This window comes from Triticum aestivum, chromosome 7B (genome assembly GCF_018294505.1).
Source record: "Triticum aestivum cultivar Chinese Spring chromosome 7B, IWGSC CS RefSeq v2.1, whole genome shotgun sequence".
Classification (NCBI taxonomy): Eukaryota; Viridiplantae; Streptophyta; class Magnoliopsida; order Poales; family Poaceae; genus Triticum; species Triticum aestivum.
In genome coordinates, this window is record NC_057813.1 from 11736794 (window position 1) to 11758594 (window position 21801).

The 21801-nt window shown below is 47.2% G+C and overlaps 1 protein-coding gene across 1 annotated transcript; it reads left to right on the forward strand.

Moving 5' to 3' along the window:
* Nucleotides 1-17966: 17966 nt before the first annotated feature.
* LOC123162160 (uncharacterized) lies at nt 17967-19912 on the forward strand. Its single transcript, XM_044579951.1, has 3 exons — nt 17967-18572; nt 18751-19045; nt 19603-19912. The coding sequence occupies exons 1-3, from the start codon at nt 18066-18068 to the stop codon at nt 19641-19643; spliced, it is 843 nt and encodes a 280-aa protein (XP_044435886.1). The 5' UTR covers nt 17967-18065; the 3' UTR covers nt 19644-19912.
* Nucleotides 19913-21801: the final 1889 nt, after the last annotated feature.

Consider the following 21801-nt stretch of genomic DNA (forward strand, 5'->3'; position numbering starts at 1 on the left):
TTGAACATTTACAATATACAATGGTATTTTTAATTCTACGATAAAAAATTTCTAAATATACAATGAAGTTTATGAATATAAATTGAACTTCTTTTATATTATGTGATATTTTTGTAAATACACACTGAACAATATTGTATAAATACACACTGAACATTACTGGGATGGCACCCGCAGGGTATGGGTACGGGTGGAGGCACCCCATCCCCTTACCCGTCCACCTTGAACTTACCCATCACACATGCCCATACCCATCAAGGGTACAATTTGTTTCCATACCCGTCACCCGACAGGGTATATGGATACCCGCGAGTAAAAATACCCGTGTTTATAACACATCAATTGAGTAGAAAATAGTTACAAAAAGCTACATATGATCATTATTAATAGCAATACATTTTAAACAATAATGTACAACAACATACTGTAACAACAACACTTCTCATAAACAAAAATACTTGCCTATAAAAGTGATACATAAAAATGTTAAACAACAACACATAGGCATACACTTTAAGTTCACAAAATCGTGATAAATTATAGTGATACTTTAACTACACATTAGAGTTTTTACCTAGCGCAATTAGGAGGGAAAAATTAATACATTAGGATATTAAAGGGAACCCACTTGTCAACATTTTAGATGCGTACATTGTACGCGGGCATGGGTTATACTATCCCATACCCGCATCCCCTCAACCTGATGGGTATGATATTTTTACCATTTAAGTACCTATGGGTAAATTTTTGTCCTATACCCTTACCCTAATTGGGTTTTTACCCGTAGGGTATGCGGGTAATGGGTACTGAGGGAGTCCTGGACTAGGGGGTGTCCGGATAGCCGAACTATCATCATCGGCCGGACTCCAAGACTATGAAGATACAAGATTGAAGACTTCGTCCCGTGTCCGGATGGGACTTTCCTTGGCGTGGAAGGCAAACTTGGCGATACGGATATGTAGATCTCCTACCATTATAACCGACTCTGTGTAACCCTAGCCCTCTCCGGTGTCTATATAAACCGGATGGCTTTAGTCCATAGGATGAACAACAATCATACCATAGGCTAGCTTCTAGGGTTTGGCCTCCTTGATCTCGTGGTAGATCCACTCTTGTAACACACGTCATCAATATTAATCAAGCAGGACGTAGGGTTTTACCTCCATCAAGAGGGCCCGAACCTGGGTAAAATATCGTGTCCCTTGTCTCCTGTTACCATCTGCCTAGACGCACAGTTCGGGACCCCCTACCCGAGATCCGCCGATTTTGACACCGACATTGGTGCTTTCATTGAGAGTTCCTCTGTGTCGTCGCCATCAGGAAGGATGCCTTTTCCCGTCTTTAAAGACGGCGCCGTCGTCAAGGGAGCTTTGGCCGCCGACCAGACTATCCGGCTAGGCGGTTTTCTTATGACCGCCTGTTGGGCCACCGCTCCGACAATGACCTCTCAGGTCATTAAAAGCGATCTTCACGTCAGCTCAGAATTCGCCGAGCAGCTAGATCCGATTGAGCTCTCCTCCGTAAACGGGCTCTTGGATCGCATCACCGCCCTGGGAGTCGCTACCGACTACGATCAGATTGGGCTTAAAACTGATCTGAGAGAAATTAACTCTCCCCAGGTTACCCACCACGTTGTTGTGGTAGAGGAACAATGCGGCGACTCTTCTTCTATGTTAAAAACCAACTATGTCCGGATTCCCGATCTCTCCATGCCAGATTCCCGCGGAGGGACGGACACCAATCAAATACTGAACCTAAAGTCAGGCACCGGACCAGATTTGTTGGAAAGCATCCAACAAACCAAGCTTCCAAATCCGGAAGCTTCTTGGCCTTTGAGCCTCAGATCGGGCGGGGTTCCGAACTTAATTCCACCCGCCCACCCAAACATAAGCGATCTATCTCAAATACGGCAAGAGCCCGATGAAACAGTACATCATTACTGGGCCAGATTCCTCCTGGTTATGAACAGGATAATGGACTGCCGTGAAGAAAGCGCGATTTCAATTTTCTGCAACAATTGCACGGACAAGGGAATCATAAACGCCATCAGTCGTCGTGAAGTTACACGCTTCGCGACCTAGCGACCATTGTACACAAATACTGTGCGATGGAGAGTGCTTGGAAAACCGAAACTAAGTTTTGGGACAATCCGGCCCTGAATACAGCCCCAGTCCGAAATAAAAGGGTGCGTCATACTCAAGCGCCCGGGTTAAAAACCAAGAAGCAAAACCCCCCTAAAGGGTACGGAACCGTATTGGAGGGATGGCTCAACGGACCCTGCAAAATACACAGTACGGAGGGCGCTACTCCAACACATAGCCTTCGAGCATGTTGGATACTACGGCAGGTGGCCAAAAGTGGCGAAGGCTTTTTAGCCCCAGACAACCAGCCCAGCAGTACCAGTACGGTATTGACAGTCTTCGAGACTTTCACATCAAATAACATGCAGAAACGAACAATCCGCAACCTTGCCGAAGTCTATCAAGTAGCAATAACAAATCCATGGAGCGACACGGCTATCACCTTCAATGCCAGCGACGAACCTAAATTCCGAACAGCTAGAGCATCAGCCGCATTGGTCCTCAGTCCGATAGTGGACGGCTTTCGTCTTACCAAGATACTCATGGATGGCGGCAGTGGATTAAACCTCATCTACGAAGAAACCCTTCAAAAAATGGAAATTGACTAGAGCCGCATTGAGCAAAGCAGCACAACCTTCAGGGGAATAATCCCTAGTCGAGAAGTACGCTGCACAGGAAAAATCACACTGGATGTAGTGTTCGGCTCGCCGGAGAATTACAGGTCCGAAGAGGTCACGTTCCAAGTGACCCGATTCGGCAGCGGATATCATGCCTTGTTAGGGCGAGAGGCATTCACAATCTTCCAAGCTATACCCCATTACGGGTACATGAAGCTCAAAATGCCCGGACCCAATGGAATAATCACTCTCGCCAGTGATCCAGATACAGCACTCCGCGCTGAAAATAAGACAGCCGCACTGGCCCTAGAGGCATTATCCGAAGCCCTAGCGGCAGAGGAACTAACCGCGCTGCGCTCCACGGTGGATAGGGATGATGTGATACTCGATAAGAGGTCCAAGTCCACCTCTTTTAAACCAGCAGACAAAATAGTCAAATTCCAGGTCCATCCAACGGACCCCACAAAGACGGCCTCCATTGGGGCACAATTAAATCCTGATGTAGAAGCTGCACTACGAGAATTCCTTCGGGAAAATTGGGACATTTTTGCCTGGCACCCTTCAGACATGCCAGGAATCCCACGCAGGCTGGCAGAGCACAGCCTAAATATCCTAAAAGGATTCAAGCCAGTCAAACAAGCTCTTCGGCGATTTTCCGAACCCAAAGACAGGCAATGGGAGAGGAGCTAGCCAAACTCTTAGAAGCCGGATTCATCAGAGATATAAAACATCCGGACTGGCTAGCCAACCTAGTAATGGTATCAAAAGAGGACAAATCCTGGCGCCTTTGCGTCGATTTCAAAGACCTTAACAAGGCCTGTCCAAAGGACCCTTTCCCTCTCCCTTGCACCGACCAAATCATCGATGCTATCGCAGGGCACGATTTATTGTGCTTCCTCGACGCATACTCCGGATACCATCAAATCAAGATGGCAGAAAAAGACCAGGCCACAACGGCCTTCATTACTCCATATGGGCCATTTTGCTTCAACACAATGCCCTTTGGACTCAAAAATGCTGGCGCTACATATCAGCGCATGATTCAGACATGTCTGCTATCCAGATAGGCAAAACAGTAGAGGCATACGTAGACGATGTGGTCGTCAAGACCAAACACGTCAAAACTCTAGTAGACGACTTGAGGGTGACATTCGACAACCTCTGAGCATATGACATTAAGCTCAACCTGGAAAAATGCGTTTTCCGCGTACCAGCCGGAAAGCACTTGGGCTTCATTGTATCCGGTAGAGGAATTGAAGCAAACCCAGCCAAGATCCGAGCTCTGTCACAATTGGATATCCCAAAAGACCTCAAACAAATACAAAAACTAACTGGATGCGTGGCGGCTCTAAGCCGCTTCATCTCCCATTTGGGAGAAAAGGCACTACCCCTCTATCGCCTCCTCCGGCGCACCGAACATTTCGAATGGACGGATGCTGCACACGGCCGGACTCGAAGAAATAAAGGCCGTATTGGCAACAAATCCGGTCCTGGCTGCGCCCAACCTGGGTGAACCAATGCTGTTATATATCACAGCAACACATCAAGTTGTCAGCGCGGTACTCGTCGTCGAACGAGAAACAGAAGGGCACAAATTCCCTCTTCAAAAACCAGTGTACTACGTATCCACTGTCCTAACTCCATGCAAGTCCCGGTACCCACACTATCAAAAGATAGCGTACGCGGTGTTCATGGCATCCCAGAAGCTGCGGCACTACTTTCAAGAGTGTTCCATAACGGTGGCCTCCGAAGTACCTCTCAACGACATTATAAACAATCGCGATGCGACGGGCAGGATTGCAAAATGGGCCATTGAGCTCTTACCATTTGACATAACCTACAAACCACGACGAGCTACAAAGTCGCAGGTTCTGGCTGACTTCATCGCCGAATGGACCGAAGCCGAACTCCCTAAAGAGTACGGCGCGTACTTCAATTGGATCATGCATTTCGACGGATCCAAAATGTTGGCTGGCTTGGGGGCTGGCATCGTCTTGACGTCCCCAACCGGAGACACAGCCGATACGTACTTCAAATAATGTACATGGACTCCAACAACACAGCCGAATACGAGGCCCTTCTACATGGCCTCCGGATGGCAATCTCCATGGGCATTCAACGCCTAGAGGTGCGCGGGGATTCAAACCTCGCAATATCCCAAGTAAATGGAGACTTTGACGCCAAAGGTCCGAAAATGGCAGCCTACCGCAACGCCGTCCTAAAAATGTCAGCTCGGTTCGAAGGACTCGAATTCCACCATGTAGCCCGGGATAACAACCAGGCAGCAGACGTGTTGGCACGCATCGGCGCAAAACGCGACGCCGTCCCTCCAAACATCTTCCTGGAACGGCTTTTAAGCCATCTGTATTATGGGAAGAGGAGTCCGGAAATAACAATTCGGAACCAGCTGCATCACCTAACTCAGACCACTCTGACACAATCGGCGGCTCAGCCAATGAAATAACACCTTCAGCCCACGAAATAATGGCAGTAATTGCCCCGTGGATGGAACCATTCCTAGCCTACTTAATCAGGCAGGAACTTCCCAAAGACCAAAATGAGGCCCGTTGCATAGTTCGGCGATCTAAAGCCTACAAGGTCCATGAGGGAGAACTTTATAAGAAAAGCACAACCAGAGTCCTTCATAGGTGTATCTTCGAAGAGGAAGGGCGAAATCTCCTGGCTGAAATTCACGCCGGACTCGGCGAGCACCACGCTGAAGCCCGGGCCCTTGTAGGCAAGGCCTTCCGTATAGGATTTTATTGGCCAACAGCCCGGGCAGATGCTCAGGACTTAGTCCAACGATGCGTCGGTTGCCAGCTCTTTGCTAATCAGAGCCACATGCCACCCACCGCCCTCAAAACTATACCCATCACCTGGCCGTTCACGGTCTGGGGGCTTGACATGGTTGGACCCCTTAAAGGGGAAACCCACAAGCACAAATACTTATTGGTCATGGTGGACAAATTCACCAAATGGATAGAGGCCAGGCCGGTTAAAACGGCAGAATCCGGACCTGTGATAGACTTCATATCCGGAGTAGTACACCGTTTTGGCGTCCCCCACAGCATCATCACTGATAACTGCACGAATTTCACGGCCGATGAGGTTAAACTCTGGTGCAAAAACATGGGCATCAAGCTCGACTATGCTTCAGTCTATCACCCCCAAACTAACGGTCAAGTCGAGCGAGCAAATGGTCTAATCATAAGCGGCATTAAACCTAGACTAGTGCGGTCCCTCAAGGAATCTAACACGCACTGGGTAGAGGAGCTCGACTCCGTACTCTGGGGGCTGCAGACCATGCCAAACCGCACTACCAGATTCACACCATTTTTTATGGTATACGGCGCAGAGGCAGTTCTGCCCTGCGACATAATTCATGACTCACCTCGCGTGCGCCTGTACGAAGAGAGAGAAGCGGAGTTGGATCGGCAGGACAGTTTGGACGCCTTAGAGGAGGAGCGGGACGTGGCAAAAGCTCGTTCCGCATTCTATCAGCAGCGGGCTCAAAGATATCAAAGCAGAGAAGTACGGGCCAAAACTTACAATGTTGGCGAACTTGTTCTACGCCTGCCGGAAAAGAAAAAGGACAAACTTAAGCCCAAGTGGGAAGGTCCCTTCATCATCGACCAAGTCCTGACCGGCGGAGCATACCGTCTACGTAACGCATCTGACAACCGACTCGAGCCGAACCCATGGAACGCAGCCCGTCTCCGAAGATTCTACGCCTAACGCCGGACCCAGAGTTCGTCTCACTCCTCCGTCCACCTTTTTATATTTTCACTGTCTCTTGTCCTCCTCCTTCTTCCCACTTTTTTTTCAATACCTTTGATAGGCTGATTTGCGCATTGTTTGCACACACTTGATGTGCTCCTAGCACTCATTATACCTGGGGGCTTCTTTAACAGAAGCTTATTTATATGGGCTTCATGCCCACCACATGCGTCACACTTCTGCATGTACCTTTTGATCATCATTATATGCATCGATATGACTTAAGTTTTGGCCAAGCCGGGTTGCCTGGCTCCTGTGCTTACCCCTACGTTCCCGATTGTTCGGCGGTAAAGGGAGCACCTCTGCAATTGTTACTGCCGGGTCAGCCGGATGTGTACCTCAGACTGGGTGAAGCCGAAGGCTAGCGTTCTTAAGGGAATATTCGGTCGGTGACCTGAAAGATGATTTATTACTTACTTATTTATCTGCCCCCAGATGCTTTTTCTGCTATTTTCGCAGTCCGGACATGCACTTTAGGGCATGCCTCTCAGGGAAAGGAACCCTTAACAGAACTATTCTCCCTGGAAGATGTTTCTTACTAACCATGTAATATAACATAGCTAGTTGGGCACTTGTCTGATAAAGCAATTATGACCCCTACGCCTTGTCTCCATGCATGCCCCGGTTCTTTTATAACCGTCAGGGTATTCGAACACACTCCAGACTGTTGGGTCCCGAGGTTGAAGCAAAAAGGTCCGCAAAGGCAAACGATCTACAATCCGGCTAGAAGGCATTTTACATGTCATTTTAAAATTACATCGTCAAACTGACTGATTGTACTCCTCTTCAATCCCATCTAACAGGCTGTCTAATTTACAGTCCTGTTGGGAATATTTCGCGGCCAGCTCTACTTGGCCGTACATCAAGCTCACAGGGATCTCCTTCCCATCAGGCCCCGCAGGTCCGACCTCAGCCATGTGGTTTGGGTCAGCCTTCGGGTACCGCGTCTTCACCATGGCCCAGGCCTCCCTGGCACTTTGACGGCAGGCCGATATCTTCCACAGACGGAGACGTCGCCGTACTCCCTGAAGCTTCTCAGCAAGCCCTCCAAGGCCCTCAGGTAGGGAGACGGAAGGCCATAAGGCCTGAACGACGCCACTCATTGCCTGCCGAACACGTTCAAGCAGTTGCACCAGCTCGGGAAGTTGGTCACCCGTTGAACCGGGCATTTCCTTCATAGGGCAACATGTGAGCACGCCTACAGACATATTTTTGTCAACCGACTTCCTCGCCGAACTCTTCTTTTCAAAAGAGTTTGCTCAAGCACTTACTATAGATGTCGCGGCGAAGCCGCTGATTCTCCTTCAAGGAGCTAGACAGCTGGGCCCGAACACCTTTTAGCTCTTCTCCAAGCTGGGTGTGGGCATCTTGGAGTTTGTTCCTCTCCTGCTGCACCTTCATAAGCACCCTCTCGCCGTCCTTCAACTGGCGCAGTAGTTGTTGCTTGTCCGGATCTAGTCCGGCGTCCTCTGCAATATTATTGTCAGATTTATGCACACGCCGCACTTTGTTAACTACTTATCTTTTCGAAGTACGTATTACCAGCGGGGGTCTCTGTGGCTCCCCCTGTGGCGGCCAGTGCGGCCTCAAGTTGGGCCTTGCACTCTTGAAGTTCCTGGGATAGGTGGGTATTCTTCTCCGTAAGATCCTGCATAATAAATGATCCTTAAATCAATTATTTTAACTATTTTAAGTCTCGGGGGCTACTGGCATATATATCTATTAAAATTACTTACCCGTATGTCCTTCACATACTGCTCCGTGGCTCTGGTTAAACCATCCTGAGCGGCACGGAGGTGCGCGTCTCCCGCATCAAAGGCATTCAACGCCTCCGGGGAGAAGCACGCGTCACGAAGAACTGTCCGGCGACGCCTGTGATTCATGGCGCTCTCCACCTCAGAACGGGTGGCGGACAGCCTGTCGGCATCCTCCGTTGGAGGAGCATCCGGCTCATGCCCTGTGTTCGCCTCCCCTTCCGGACCACGCGTTGGAGCATGGCTGGCGGAGGCTTGATTGGCAACCTCTCCGGACACTGTCCGGCGAGCGTTCTTTCTCCTGGAAAAGTTATGAGCATTAATATACCTCCTAGGGATCCTTCCCTTAAAAACAATGGTGCACCGTACCATTGCGGCGACGTTTCGATTCGCGTCGCACTCCTTTTCCGCCTGCTGGGCCGAACTGACTCTTGCTGGTCAGCCGCCGTAGGTTTGGCTTCTCGCCTTGAAGGCACCTCCTGCAAGACACCGTTGGTATACGGTGATCTGAAATATGCAAGGACGAAGTAATGGTCTTAGAACTCCGGTCATAATTACCTGAGAAGCCGGACATAATCTGGGGTAGTCAGTCGTAATGGCGACTAAACCATTGTCCATGCTGAGTTGGTGGAACACCCCGTCAATTAGCTCCACCTTTATGTCCGGATCCTCTTCGGAGGCCGGATCAAGGGATCTTCCCGGATCCTCGGGTTGTGGAGCCGGACTGTGTATGTCCTCCACATCCCGACACAGTTCCTGCGTCAAAATCATAAAGTAAGGCATTTAACTTCAAAAAGCACGGGTCGGATGAATAAACGTTCGCTTACCCAGCTCCGATGGTTATTCATGGAGAACCCATTCAATGGGCTCGTCTGGAGAAAGTCCTCCTTCTCCCCCTTGTACAAGCCGGACAGGATCTTCACCAGATCCGCGGCCGATCCCGGCCCCTTGCGGCCATGACGGGTGGCGTCGTCCTTCCCGTTGAAATCCCACATAGGGTGGCCCCTATATTGGAGCGGCTGCACCCCTCGCATAATGCACGTGGCCATGATTCCAATCATGGTCAATTCAGAGTGGGCCAGTAACCTAATCCGGCCCATCAGATAATGGACGCTCGCATCATCCTCCCGTTGAGGGCTCCGCGGGCGCCAACTCAGGCGTTTCTTCAAGGGAGCATTGCTAAACTCCGGAAGGACGATCCGAACTGGATCCGGCAGAGGGGCGTCCTCCATATAGAACCATTCCGAAGGCCAATCTTCGGACGCCTTCTTCGGGGTGCCGGATGGATATCCGGTCCCGGCGATGCGCCATATTTCGGCTCCGCCCACTTGATATATCGACCCCTCGTGAGAATGGGGTACGAGGCAAAACAATCTCTTCCACAGCGCAAAATGGGGCTCGATGCCCAAGAACAGCTCGCAAAGAGTTACAAAGCCCGTGATGTGCAAAATGGAGGCAGGTGTAAGGTGGTGAAGCCGGAGTCCGTAGAACTCCAGTAGCCCATGGAGAAACGGATGTATGGGAAATCCGAGTCCCCTTATTAAATAAGGGACAAAGTATACCCGCTCTCCTTTGGAGGGGTTGGGAACGCTCTCCGCCTGCTTTCCACCCCTAAAGGTGGCCAGTCCGGCTCGAACCGGAACCATGAAGGCTGGGGGAAGATATCCCTCGGTTTGGAGCGCCACTAGCTCACTGTGTGGAACTGAGCATCTCCCCCAATCTCCTGGCTTAGGGCTGGGAGCGCGAGAGGAGGAGCCGCGTCGACTATCCATGATAGAATGGATTTTTGTCAGAGGCGCTTCGATGAGTACTTGCGGAAGGAGGATGGTGTGAGTTGGATCTAGATCCTCGCCTCTCTTATAGGCGGCTCGTTCGGCTTTTTGCGTTCATACGACACGTGGAAGAAGGCCATTATTGGACGTAGAAGCCAAGGAGCGCAACATTTATAAGGAAGCCGGACACTATTCGACAGGAACATGAAGTTTGAAGGAGAACCCGCCTTGCAACGCCGAAGACCATATACGCGACAGACTCGTCGTCATTGAAGCCTGGTTCGGGGGCTATTGAGGGAGTCCTGGAGTAGGGGGTGTCCGGATAGCCGAACTATCATCATCGGCCGGACTCCAAGACTATGAAGATACAAGATTGAAGACTTCGTCCCGTGTCCAGATGAGACTTTCTTTGGCGTGGAAGGCAAGCTTGGCGATACGGATATGTAGATCTCCTACCATTGTAACCGACTCTGTGTAACCCTAGCCCTCTCCGATGTCTATATAAACCGGATGGCTTTAGTCCATAGGATGAACAACAATCATACCATAGGCTAGCTTCTAGGGTTTAGCCTCCTTGATTTCGTGGTAGATCCACTCTTGTAACACACGTCATCAATATTAATCAAGCAGGACATAGGGTTTTACCTCCATCAAGAGGGCTCGAACCTGGGTAAAACATCGTGTCCCTTGTCTCCTGTTACCATCCGCCTAGACGCACAGTTCGGGACCCCCTACCCGAGATCCGCCTGTTTTGACACCGACAGGTACCCATTGCCATCCCTACGTACACTGAACGCTACTGTATAATACATGATGAAATTTTTTGTTATATACATTGGACATTTTTCTAATATACAATGATCTGAAAAAATATCGCATAATAAGAAGTTCATTGTGAATTAAAAATATGTCGACAATATTGAAAAAGCACACACCATTTATTACAAAACCTATATAAAAAAGAAAAATGCAACAATTAAAGAAAGGAAAACCCTAAGAATACCCAAAATCTAAAAAAAATATCCGAAACAAGAAAAACACATATGAAGAACCGGAACAATTGAAACAGGCCACTACGTGTCTAATGTGGGGTATGAACATGAAAGCCTCTACTTGGACACATGCATTTTTCTAGCGTATTGGCCACGCCCCAGACTTTATGTTGACTCATAAAAAAAAATTAAAAGTGGTACCAATTTGTTGAGACTGTCCTAATTGCGATATTGACGTGCAACTAACTCAGTTTTTTTTTTGAATTGAGGGGATTCGCCCCCGATTTCATTTCATTACATGAAAAGAAACCAATAAACAGAGTCATAAGTATAAATGAGCCAGCTACCCCGAGGATGCTCTACCAGCATCCAGAACAGCTAGTTTGCTTTTTTTTTACTGGGAGAGAAGGTGACCACACAGGGCTCCTTACTCCTTCAGATTTCAAACTCTTACCATGACAAATTTTTTGCCAGAAGAACAACTAACAAAAGGAGTTAATTGCAAGTTTATAAGCAGGATCGACGCTCCATGGCCCAAAGCGAGAGGGCAGCCGGCCCTCTCCCACAATAGCTTGGTGTGTGCAATGCTATGATTTTCAGTGGTTCTCAAAGAAGGTGCGGTTTCATTTTTAGTACTTTCGGTTGCTTCTCGGTGTGGTATGACTTATTTTTTTATCTTCTTTGCAAGAGAGTTTTCTCGTCATTTTGTATCAAATTCGGCAACGTTTGACTACTCCTATACTCTTGTTGTGGGGGCGAAAGCATGTTTTTGGGAAGGAAACAAGTCGTGTGGGCCTACGCAAGAGGCTCAGGAGCGTGGGCTCTGCCGAGAAAAATCGCCCACAGGCCCATGCTCGCACGGCGAGGGTGTGGACCTTCGTTGAAATAGAGTCAATTACACCGGTGGTGCTAGAACTTGGCGTGAACGGTCACTTTGGTGCTAGAACTCGCGGTATACATTGAACTAGTGTAAAAACTTGGCTTGGGTATGCAAATACGATGCAAATCACAATTCGATATGAAAGCGGCGCTGACTAAGCTTGCCTGTGTGGCACTAGTGCACTGGTCAACCAATCAGTCACCGGGCAAATGGCATGTTATTTTGCAGAAAGAAATAACCTTAGAATTTTTTTCCTCATGAAAGAGCCACTGGTGCGGGTCAAAGAGATAGTGTCAAAAAAACATCTTCCATTCTAGAACGAGGGAGGTATGTTATAGTCGTAGCGAATTTTCTCATCATGAGCAAAAAAGGTGGCTATATCATTTCATTTAGTAAGATATGTCACTACAGTTTCAGTTTCATAACCATGAAAAGGATCAGATTCAATCAAAGTAATTAACTCTACATCGACAGAGAATTCATAAACCTTATCGGTAACAAAGATAGGTGAAGTAGCAAACGTAGGATCACATTTCATTCTAGCATTCAAAGATTTCTCTTTCAGTTTGCATAATAACTTCTTACGATCATCTTTATCATTGCAAGCAAGAAAGTCTCTAGCTATCTCCTCATCCATGACATAACCTTCAGGTATCTTAGGCAATTTAAATCTAGCAGAGCTAGGTCTAATAGGTGGTTCATAATTCTCATTTTCAAGGACTTCATCAGTTTAAGTGATCTCATCAGTTTTGGTAGTTTCATGCTCTTTAGCTCTAGCAATTTGTTTATCAAGAAATTCACCTAGTTGCACATTATCCTCAAGCAAGGTACTAGCATCATCATAAGTATCATTCATAGCATACGTAGCATCATCAATAACTGTCATCATTAATAGCATGCGGTGGTGCTGCAAGTTTACTCAAAACTGAAGGTGAATCAAGTGCAGAGCTAGATGGTAGTTCCTTACCCTCCCCTCGTCCTAGAGGGAGCGATCTTGGTTTTGGTATCCTTCATATTCTTCATAGTGATAAATAGATAATAATCCCAAGTGACTCAACAAATATAGCTATGCTCCCCGGCAACAGCGCCAGAAAAAGGTCTTGATAACCCACAAGTATAGGGGATCACAATAGTTTTCGGGGATAGAGTATTCAACCCAAATTTATAGATTTGACACAAGGGGAGTCAAAGAATATTTGCAAGTGTTAGCAGTTGAGTTGTCAATTCAGCCACACCTAGAGATTAAAATATCTGCAGCACAGTGATCAGTAGCACAGTAATATGATAGTTTTGATAGTAGTGATAATAGTAGTGGTAATGGTAACAGTAGTACCAGTGTTGTAGCAGTTGGAACAGTAGCAATAGCAATTGTAACTTAGCAAGAACAATATGTGGAAAACTCGTAGGCATTGAATCGGTGAATTCGTTGGATGATATTCATCATATAACAGTCATAACCTAGGGCGACACAGAACTATCTACAGTTCATGAATATAATGTATGCATGTATTCCGTAAATATTCATACGTGCTTATGGAAAAGAATTTGCATGACATCTTTTGTCCTACCCTTCCGTGGCAGCGGGGTCCATAAGGAAACTAAGGGATATTAAGGTCTCCTTCTAATAGAGAACCGAAACAAAGCATTAATATATAGTGAATACATGAACTCCTCAAACTACGGTCATCACCGGAAAGTATCCCAATTACAGTCACCCCTGAGGTTTACAGATCATAACACGTAGCAGGTGCATATGACTAGCGAGATCGGATCTAGAACATAGATATAATGGTGAAAACATAAATAGTTCAGATATGAAATCATGGCACTCGGGCCCTAGTGACAAGCATTAAGCATAGCAAAGTCATAGGAACATCAATCTCAGAACATAGTGGATACTAGGGATCAAGCACTAACAAAACTAACTCGATTACATGATGAATCTCATCCAACTCCTCACCGACCAGCGAGCCTACGAAGGAATTACCGACTTCCGGTGGAGAGTATCATGGAATTGGCGATGAAAGAGGGTTGGTGATGACGAAGACTGAAGATTCCCCTCTCTGGAGCCCCAAACGGACTCCAGATCTAGCCTCCCGATAAAGAACTGGAGGTGGCGGCGGCTCCATATCGTGAAACACGATGAAACTTCCTCTCCAATTTTTTCTCCAAAAATAGGAATTTATAGTGCTGGAACTAGGGTCTGCGGAGCTACGAGGGCCCCACAACCCACCAGGTCGCGCCTGGAGGGGGTGGCGCGCCCTGGTGTCTTGTGTCAGCCAAGGCCTCCCCCCCTCTGGTGCTTCTTGGTCCCAGCATTTTTTATTTATTCTAAAATAAATTTTCAAAAAGTTTTGTCCAATTTCGAGAACTTTTATTTTTCACAAAAACAACACCATAGTAGTTCTGCTGAAAACAGCGTCAGCCCGGGTTAGTTTCACTTAAACAATGCAAATTAGAGTCCAAAATAAGAGCAAAAGCGTTAGAAAAAGTAGATACGATGGAGACATATCAGTTGTATGCACCTATTACGTGTTATGATCCACAGACCCCGAAGTGACAACAATTGAGATTCACTCCGGTGATGACCGTAGTATGAGTTCATGTATTCACTAAGTGTTATTGCTTTGTTCCTGTTCTCTATTGAAAGGAGGCCTTAATGTCACTTAGATTTCCTTATGGACCCCGCTATCACGGAAGGGTAGGACAAAATATGTCATGCAAATTCTTATTATAAGCACGTATGACTATATACGGAATACATGCCTACATTACATTGATGAATTGGTGTTATTGTGTGCCTTTTTAGGTTGTGAAGGTTATGTGATGAATGTCACCCGACAAAAATATCTATCGCTGGTCTAATGCCTACGCTTTTCACATATTGATCTTCGCTAAGTTACTGCTGCTGCTGCTACAATTAATACAAAATTGCTATTGTTACTGTCACCATTACTATTGCAATAGTTACCACTGCTATCTATTTTGCTAGTAAACACATTGCTGCAGATATTTAGTTTCCAAGGTGTGGCTGAATTGACAACTCAACTGCTAAGCTCGTAAATATTCTTTGGCTTCTCTTGTGTCGAATCAATAAATTTGGATGAAATACTAACCTCGAAGACTGTCGCGATCCTCTATACTTATGGGTTATGATAGTAAATAGCTAATAACCGACACATTGATTAAACACACCTTTCATGTGATAATTTCCCTAATTTATTAGCTATACAATACTAATACATAGAACATCAGCTAAACACACGAACTTACTTGCAACGGTGACAAACTTGCTCCCATATATTTTGGTAATTAAATGTAGCTCGTAGATATTTTCATATCGTAAAGTTCAATTAGAAATATGTGGAGTTGATTTTGATGTCTCTAATTTATTCAAAAATGAGAACAATAATTCTTGGTTAACATCCAAAGGATGATTATGAAGATGAGATCAAAACCAAAGCCATGGAAACTCAGTATCCTTGATAAGCCCTGTACATTTTTCCCTATAAATTTTTACCTGGTCTTCTATTAATTGGCGTACAAATTTTTATATTAGTGCTGTGTTTTAAAATTAAAATTTTATCTTCCATGATTTGAGTTAACTATGAAAAATGAAGTCAACCGATTTTTTTCCTGTAAAGTTGCATACTGCATGTAAGGATTTCAGTTATAAACCAGCAATCCAAAACATGCTATGAAACTAAAATACCTCACTTTCCAAATTGAACAATGTTGGACGAGAGACCTGGTGTGATTATTGTGCATGCTTATTGTGTAGTTAACACCAGAGATGGCGGAAGGTAAGTAAATGAGGCCTTCTTCTAGTTAATGAATACATATCGAGGTGGGCCAAGTGAAGTTGTCACATATGTCACATCATTTGTTAGGTGGAAATGTTAATCGGTCAATTGAGCATCCGCGCTACAGTGTGTGTACTGAGGCAACTCTCGAGCCACATAATACACCAGAGATGGCGGAAGGTTAGTTTGTCATTTAATGTTCATTACTTTGGCAGTACCTCTTCCACTCAAAATATGTTACAGTACTGCTTATCCTGGTACATAGCAAGATCTTGCAATGTCCACCACTTGATTCTGGATAGGTTGCATGCCCAGACACGATGATCTATCGATACGAGGGAATGAACTGCTCGGCAACATCGAGGAGTACATGGACATCATAAGTAGGCCGGAGATGACCGAGAGGGTGAAGGAGAAAGATAGTACGAACGAGTGGGAGCGAAGATGATTATGGGTAGATCATATGGAAGGAGCTACGAGGTTGTGAACGGATGGGGATTTTTGGGGCTGGTTACCGTATGGCGACATGGATAGCACATGCACATAGAGATGAACTGAGAAATGATAGCAATATTATGAATGGGAGGGGTGAGCAGTGGGATAGAGAAAGGTTGTGGACATAATGCCCGACCGGGGTGCAAGTTGGCATTGACTAGCCTCTCGACATAAGTTCACTTGGTTCGTTAAACATGTGGGTCCGATGCACTTACCGTTGTGTGAGATACGCTAAGGTCGCATAATATTCTGCGAACAAACTCCACAAGGTCGCATAATATTCTGTTTTACCGTTTGGCTTTGCGGGTCTGTTCGGTTTGACCGATGCACTTACCGATGCACTTACCACAAGGCCAGCCCTCAAAGCACGTGGTTTTTTTTTTCTCTCAATTTGACACATATGTGCCATATTACATAGAAATATGAAATCAATATAAGTTAAAATCTGAATATTACAATACAACAATCATCCAAATTACAATAATTATTCAAATATAAGAATTAAACTTATAATTCAATACATGAATTGTTCTGAATACAAGAATGATACAAATCACACATGAATTAATTAAATGAATGTAAAAATGGCAGGTTTTATTACTGCCCATGCCTTTGCCAATTGTGCTCAATGAGATCGTGCTGAAGCTGGTGATGGGTGTTTGAGTCTTCAATTTCTCGGTATGTCTGAAGGGATGCTTGTATGCGGTCAAGATCTCTAGATGGCTTCACACGGCTACCGACATTGTTGTAGAAGAACTCCAAGTTTATGTATCTCCCATCTTCGATGATCATGTTGTGGAGAATCACACAACATGTCATGATGTTGTTCAGGGTTCACTTGTCCCAAAAACGAGCAGGACCACGAACAATGGCAACCTAGCTTGCAAAACCTCAAAGGCTCAAGAAAAAATTTTCTCGCAAGGGCTCAAATCCATCTACAAATCGCAACGGAGCTTGCATTAACGGAAATCATTCGGTAACTCGGTGACAGAAAAAGACTCATCGGTGGATCCGAGACGAGCGGTGACTCGACGGTGGTTGATTCGGGGCGGCGGCAACCCGGGGGCGGCGATCTGGGGCGCCGGCGAAGCGGCACTGTGGACCCTGGTCTGCAGCGGCCCAGCGGTGTGTTTCCGGTGGCGGATATGGTCGGAATCGAAGGCGGCGAGCAGGCGGCGATGACGGCGGGTGGCTGTGGGATGGGGGAGGGGAATGCGTGTGGGCTAAAATGTCCCTCCCGCCAACTGCTTTTCCATGATACAGGGCACCGGCGGGGCGTGAAAAATCCTGCTTTTTTGTGGGTGGCGGGGTGGGGGGGGGGCAATTAACCGCGCCCCTCAATTTTTTTAAGGGTCAGTGGCGTTTAAGGTGTCTATTCGAGCTGCTTTTTTCGTGCAAAATTGTAAACTGATGGTTATTTTGCAGTTCGGCGCGATATAAGTGGTCTGCTAGAGATGCTCTTATACACTACATAGGCATGAAGCAGGAGTTTTTTTATATTGCATTGTACGAGTGTTTTAGCAGTGTTGTGTTTTATTTGAGGGAACAGATCGAGAAGCGTTGTGTTTTTTTTTCTTTTCTTTTTGAGACTTTTTTTTTAAGTTTTTTGTTTGAGACAAAGAAGCGTTGTGTTGCGCGGTTGTGGACGATTGGACGTGCCGATCGTATTTCCTAGGCCACGGCCCAATAGCCCAGCTAGGCGGAAAGGCGATCACGGGCTCACGGCGACGGCGTCAGGCCACACCTTGAAATACTCCGCCTTGGCGCCCGTCCCAACCAACAGCTTTCGCTTCCCCTCGCCGGAGCTCCAAGAAACCAAGAACCCATCATCCCCATCTCTCCACCGAGCAGCACCCAACGCCTCTGCTCTCCGGCGCTCCAGCGTCGGCGACCGATGGACCGGTTTCAGGACGGCGAGCACGTGCGGCTGCGGAGCCGCGTGCACGGCACGTACCTGCACGCCGACGAGGATGGCCATGGCGTCTCCCTCCCCAGGCGCGGCGCGTCGATGAACGCGGTATGGTCCGTGCACATCTACCATCGCGACGGCCCGCAGCTGCTCCTCTACAGCGCCGCCTACGGCAGCTACCTCGCCGCCACGGACGCGCGGGCGCCGCCCGGCCACCGCGGCTTCCGCGCTGTGCAGTGCGACTACGACCGTCGGCACATGGAGGCCATCAAGTGGCATGCCGTTTGGGCCGACTCTGAGAACTACGTCGTGCTCCGCGACGTCGCCGGCCGCTGCCTCCGCGCCAACAAGTGGTACCTCAGCCGGAACAATGGCGTCAGCGTCGACGGCATCGACGACATCAACAACGTCAGCACGATGATGCACTTGCACTGGTTCGTGGAGCTCATCCCCGCCAGGGATGGCTTGCCTCCGCTTCCACGTCCGATTTGGGTGAGTCCGCCATGCCCGCTTCTTGATTCTCCCCGAATTTGCGCGAATTGGGTTCTTGGATGTTGTTAACATGCGTCGGAATTTCATTCGCCTGGGAGCAATTCTTTGGCATCTCCAATTCTTGATCGCATTCTCGACTTCTTTGATCTGATGATGGTTCTTTGCGACTCAACTGTAGCATCCCTTCCCCGGAACCGGAATAGTCACCGCCGTGTTGCCGTCGCGGATGATCTTGTACGTGCGGGAGGGCGCCGACGGGAGCCGCATCACCCGTGGCTCGTTCAAGTTCAGGGGGCGATCCGTGTTCCGCCTGAGGAAGAAGCTGGTCCGCCGGCTGCGTGCCATCATGGACGTCTCCAAGCTCGTCGTGTGCGTCGAAGCGGGTGCTTTCGGGCGGCTTACCCCACTCGTCGTCGACCTGCCCCGCAGCCGCCACAACCTCCACATCGTCGTCATCGAGGCCGGGACGCCAGGTGAGAGGCCCCAACTTCTTACTTGTCTTCGGTGCTTGTACTGAAATTGTTACAGTCTGAAAAACAGTTTCCTGAAACTGCAGCTAATCTGCTTCAGTTAGAACTGTTGTAGTATTTACATTGTGGTCCGAAGCTTCAGTTAGGACTGCTGCTAATCTGCTTCATGTAGTTTGAAGCTTAGCTTGTTGTTACATATTCACACTCTTGGGACTTGTAAAGCCAAATCAGTTGAGCTTCACATAGATAGAAGATACTGATATCTATATGATTTAGCCAATTGTAATTCAGAAAGAAAATTCAGGCTGTATCCCACAAAACACTACATGGAAGTTAATTAGTTTCTGATGCACATTACATTGTTTCAGGTTACTTGACATGTGTTAGCAATATCAGATTCTTGTGAGTTTGTGACATGATTATGCCTAACCGTTAACTCCTGACTGTTCCTTGAACCTGTTTTAGCAATATAAGATTTATTAGATCTTGTCGCTTGAACCTGTTTTAGCAATGTAAGATTTATTGTGACAGCCTCACTGTTTCTTCTAAATTCTGTTCAGCCCACGCGGAGTTGCGGTGCCCGGATGTCGATGCAGTGTAGAGAAAGACCAGAGCAGGACTCCTGAGTCCTGACCGTCGCTTCACAGTTCACTTCTTCAGAGTATCACCGCCTCGGTCACGATGGCATGTGAATCCAGAACTTTTTGCACTTAGACAGGGGTTCAGGGACCAGCAGTTTTTGTGTTCCTGCTAGGTCTGTAATGTTTGTTCTCCTGACAGTAGAAAACATAGTTGCGTTGGCATCACGGTTATAGTATTCAGAAACTGTTTGAGCCCTGTAATGTTTGATGCGGTGACGTTATTCTCTAATGTTTGTGCCCTTATTCTGGCCACCACTTCAACCACTGGTAGAAAAAGAGGCTTCCGTCCAGCCCCATTAGTCGCGAAACTATAGGAACCGCGACTAATGAAGTCTTTAGTCGCGGTTCGGCAGACGAACCGCGACCAAAGGCCTGGGCCCAGGGCGCTCGGTGGCCAGCTGGTGCACGTGAGGGGCTTTAGTCACGGTTGGCCAGGCCAACCGCGACTAAAGCTCCTCCCCTATATATACCAGTTCAGCACGCTCACTTAGCCATTTGGTGCCACTTCTCTTCACAAGCTTCACAAGGGGGTGTAGGTTTGCTTTTGGTTCCTCTTATGCACACAAGGTGTTTGATGAAATGCCCTAAGAGGGTGAAACAAACATGATATGAAGTGTTGGAGCCACACTTGAGGTTCCTCATTTATTTTTTCCTCCTCGATCGCGGTTAGCAACTTGAACCTTTCATGCATGTGTGTCATTGATAAAATATGCATGTGTGCAGTTCATTGTTTAATTTATATTGTTTGTAGCTAGTTAGTTTAACAAATGCATGATGGTTAATTATATATTTTATATTATAATAATGCAGATGAATCGGCAATGGATGTACGGTAACCGACTCTCCGGCGAGTTCACTAAGGGTTTGAAAGATTTCCTCGTAGTGGCTAATGCGAACAAGCAGGGGGGTTTTGTTATCTGTCCATGTGTTATCTGTAAGAATCAGAAGGGTTACTCTTCCTCAAGAGATGTTCACATGCATCTGCTTCGGCACGGTTTCATGCCAAGCTATAATTGTTGGACCAAGCATGGAGAAAGAGGGGTTATAATGGAAGAAGATGAAGAAGGGGATGATTTCATCGATGAAAGCTATCTTGCTCATTTCGGTGATACTTTCATGGAGGATGCTGAAGGTGAAGGGGAAGGTGAAGAAGAGGCACGTGATGATCCCGTTGATGATCTTGGTCGGACCATTGCTGATGCACGGAGACGCTGCGAAACTGAAAAGGAGAGGGAGAATTTGGATCGCATGTTAGAGGATCACAGAAAGGCACTGTACCCCGGATGCGATGATGGTCTGAAAAAGCTGGGCTGCACACTGGATTTGCTGAAATGGAAGGCAGAGGCAGGTGTAGCTGACTCGGCATTTGAAAACTTGCTGAAAATGTTGAAGAATATGTTTCCAAAGGATAACGAGTTGCCCGCCAGTACGTACGAAGCAAAGAAGGTTGTCTGCCCTCTAGGTTTAGAGGTTCTGAAGATACATGCATGCATCAACGACTGCATCCTCTACCGCGGTGAATACGAGAATTTGAATGAATGCCCGGTATGCACTGCATTGCGTTATAAGATCAGAGGCGATGACCCTGGTGACGATGTTGAGGGCCAGAAACACAGGAAGAGGGTTCCCGCCAAGGTGATGTGGTATGCTCCTATAATACCACGGTTGAAACGTCTGTTCAGGAACAAAGAGCATGCCAAGTTGTTGCGATGGCACAAAGAGGACCGTAAGTCGGACGGGGAGTTGAGACACACCGCAGATGGAACGCAATGGAGAAAGATCGACAGATGGTTCAAAGATTTTGCAGCTGACGCAAGGAACATAAGATTTGCTCTAAGTACGGATGGCATGAATCCTTTTGGCGAGCAGAGCTCCAGCCATAGCACCTGGCCCGTGACTCTATGCATCTACCACCTTCCTCCTTGGTTGTGCATGAAGCGGAAGTTCATTATGATGCCAGTGCTCATCCAAGGTCCGAAGCAACCCGGCAACGACATCGATGTGTACCTAAGGCCATTAGTTGATGAACTTTTACAGCTGTGGGGTGGTGTCCGTGTGTGGGATGAGCACAAACAAGAGGAATTTGACCTACGAGCGTTGCTTTTCGTAACCATCAAC

Bases quoted from the DNA above. Each gene is read 5' to 3' on its own strand.
- LOC123162160 (XM_044579951.1), top strand. From the start codon at position 18,066: ATGGACCGGTTTCAGGACGGCGAGCACGTGCGGCTGCGGAGCCGCGTG. The intron at 18,573-18,750 runs GTGAGTCCGCCA...ACTCAACTGTAG, and splicing joins CGCTTCCACGTCCGATTTGG to CATCCCTTCCCCGGAACCGG. The intron at 19,046-19,602 runs GTGAGAGGCCCC...AATTCTGTTCAG, and splicing joins CATCGAGGCCGGGACGCCAG to CCCACGCGGAGTTGCGGTGC.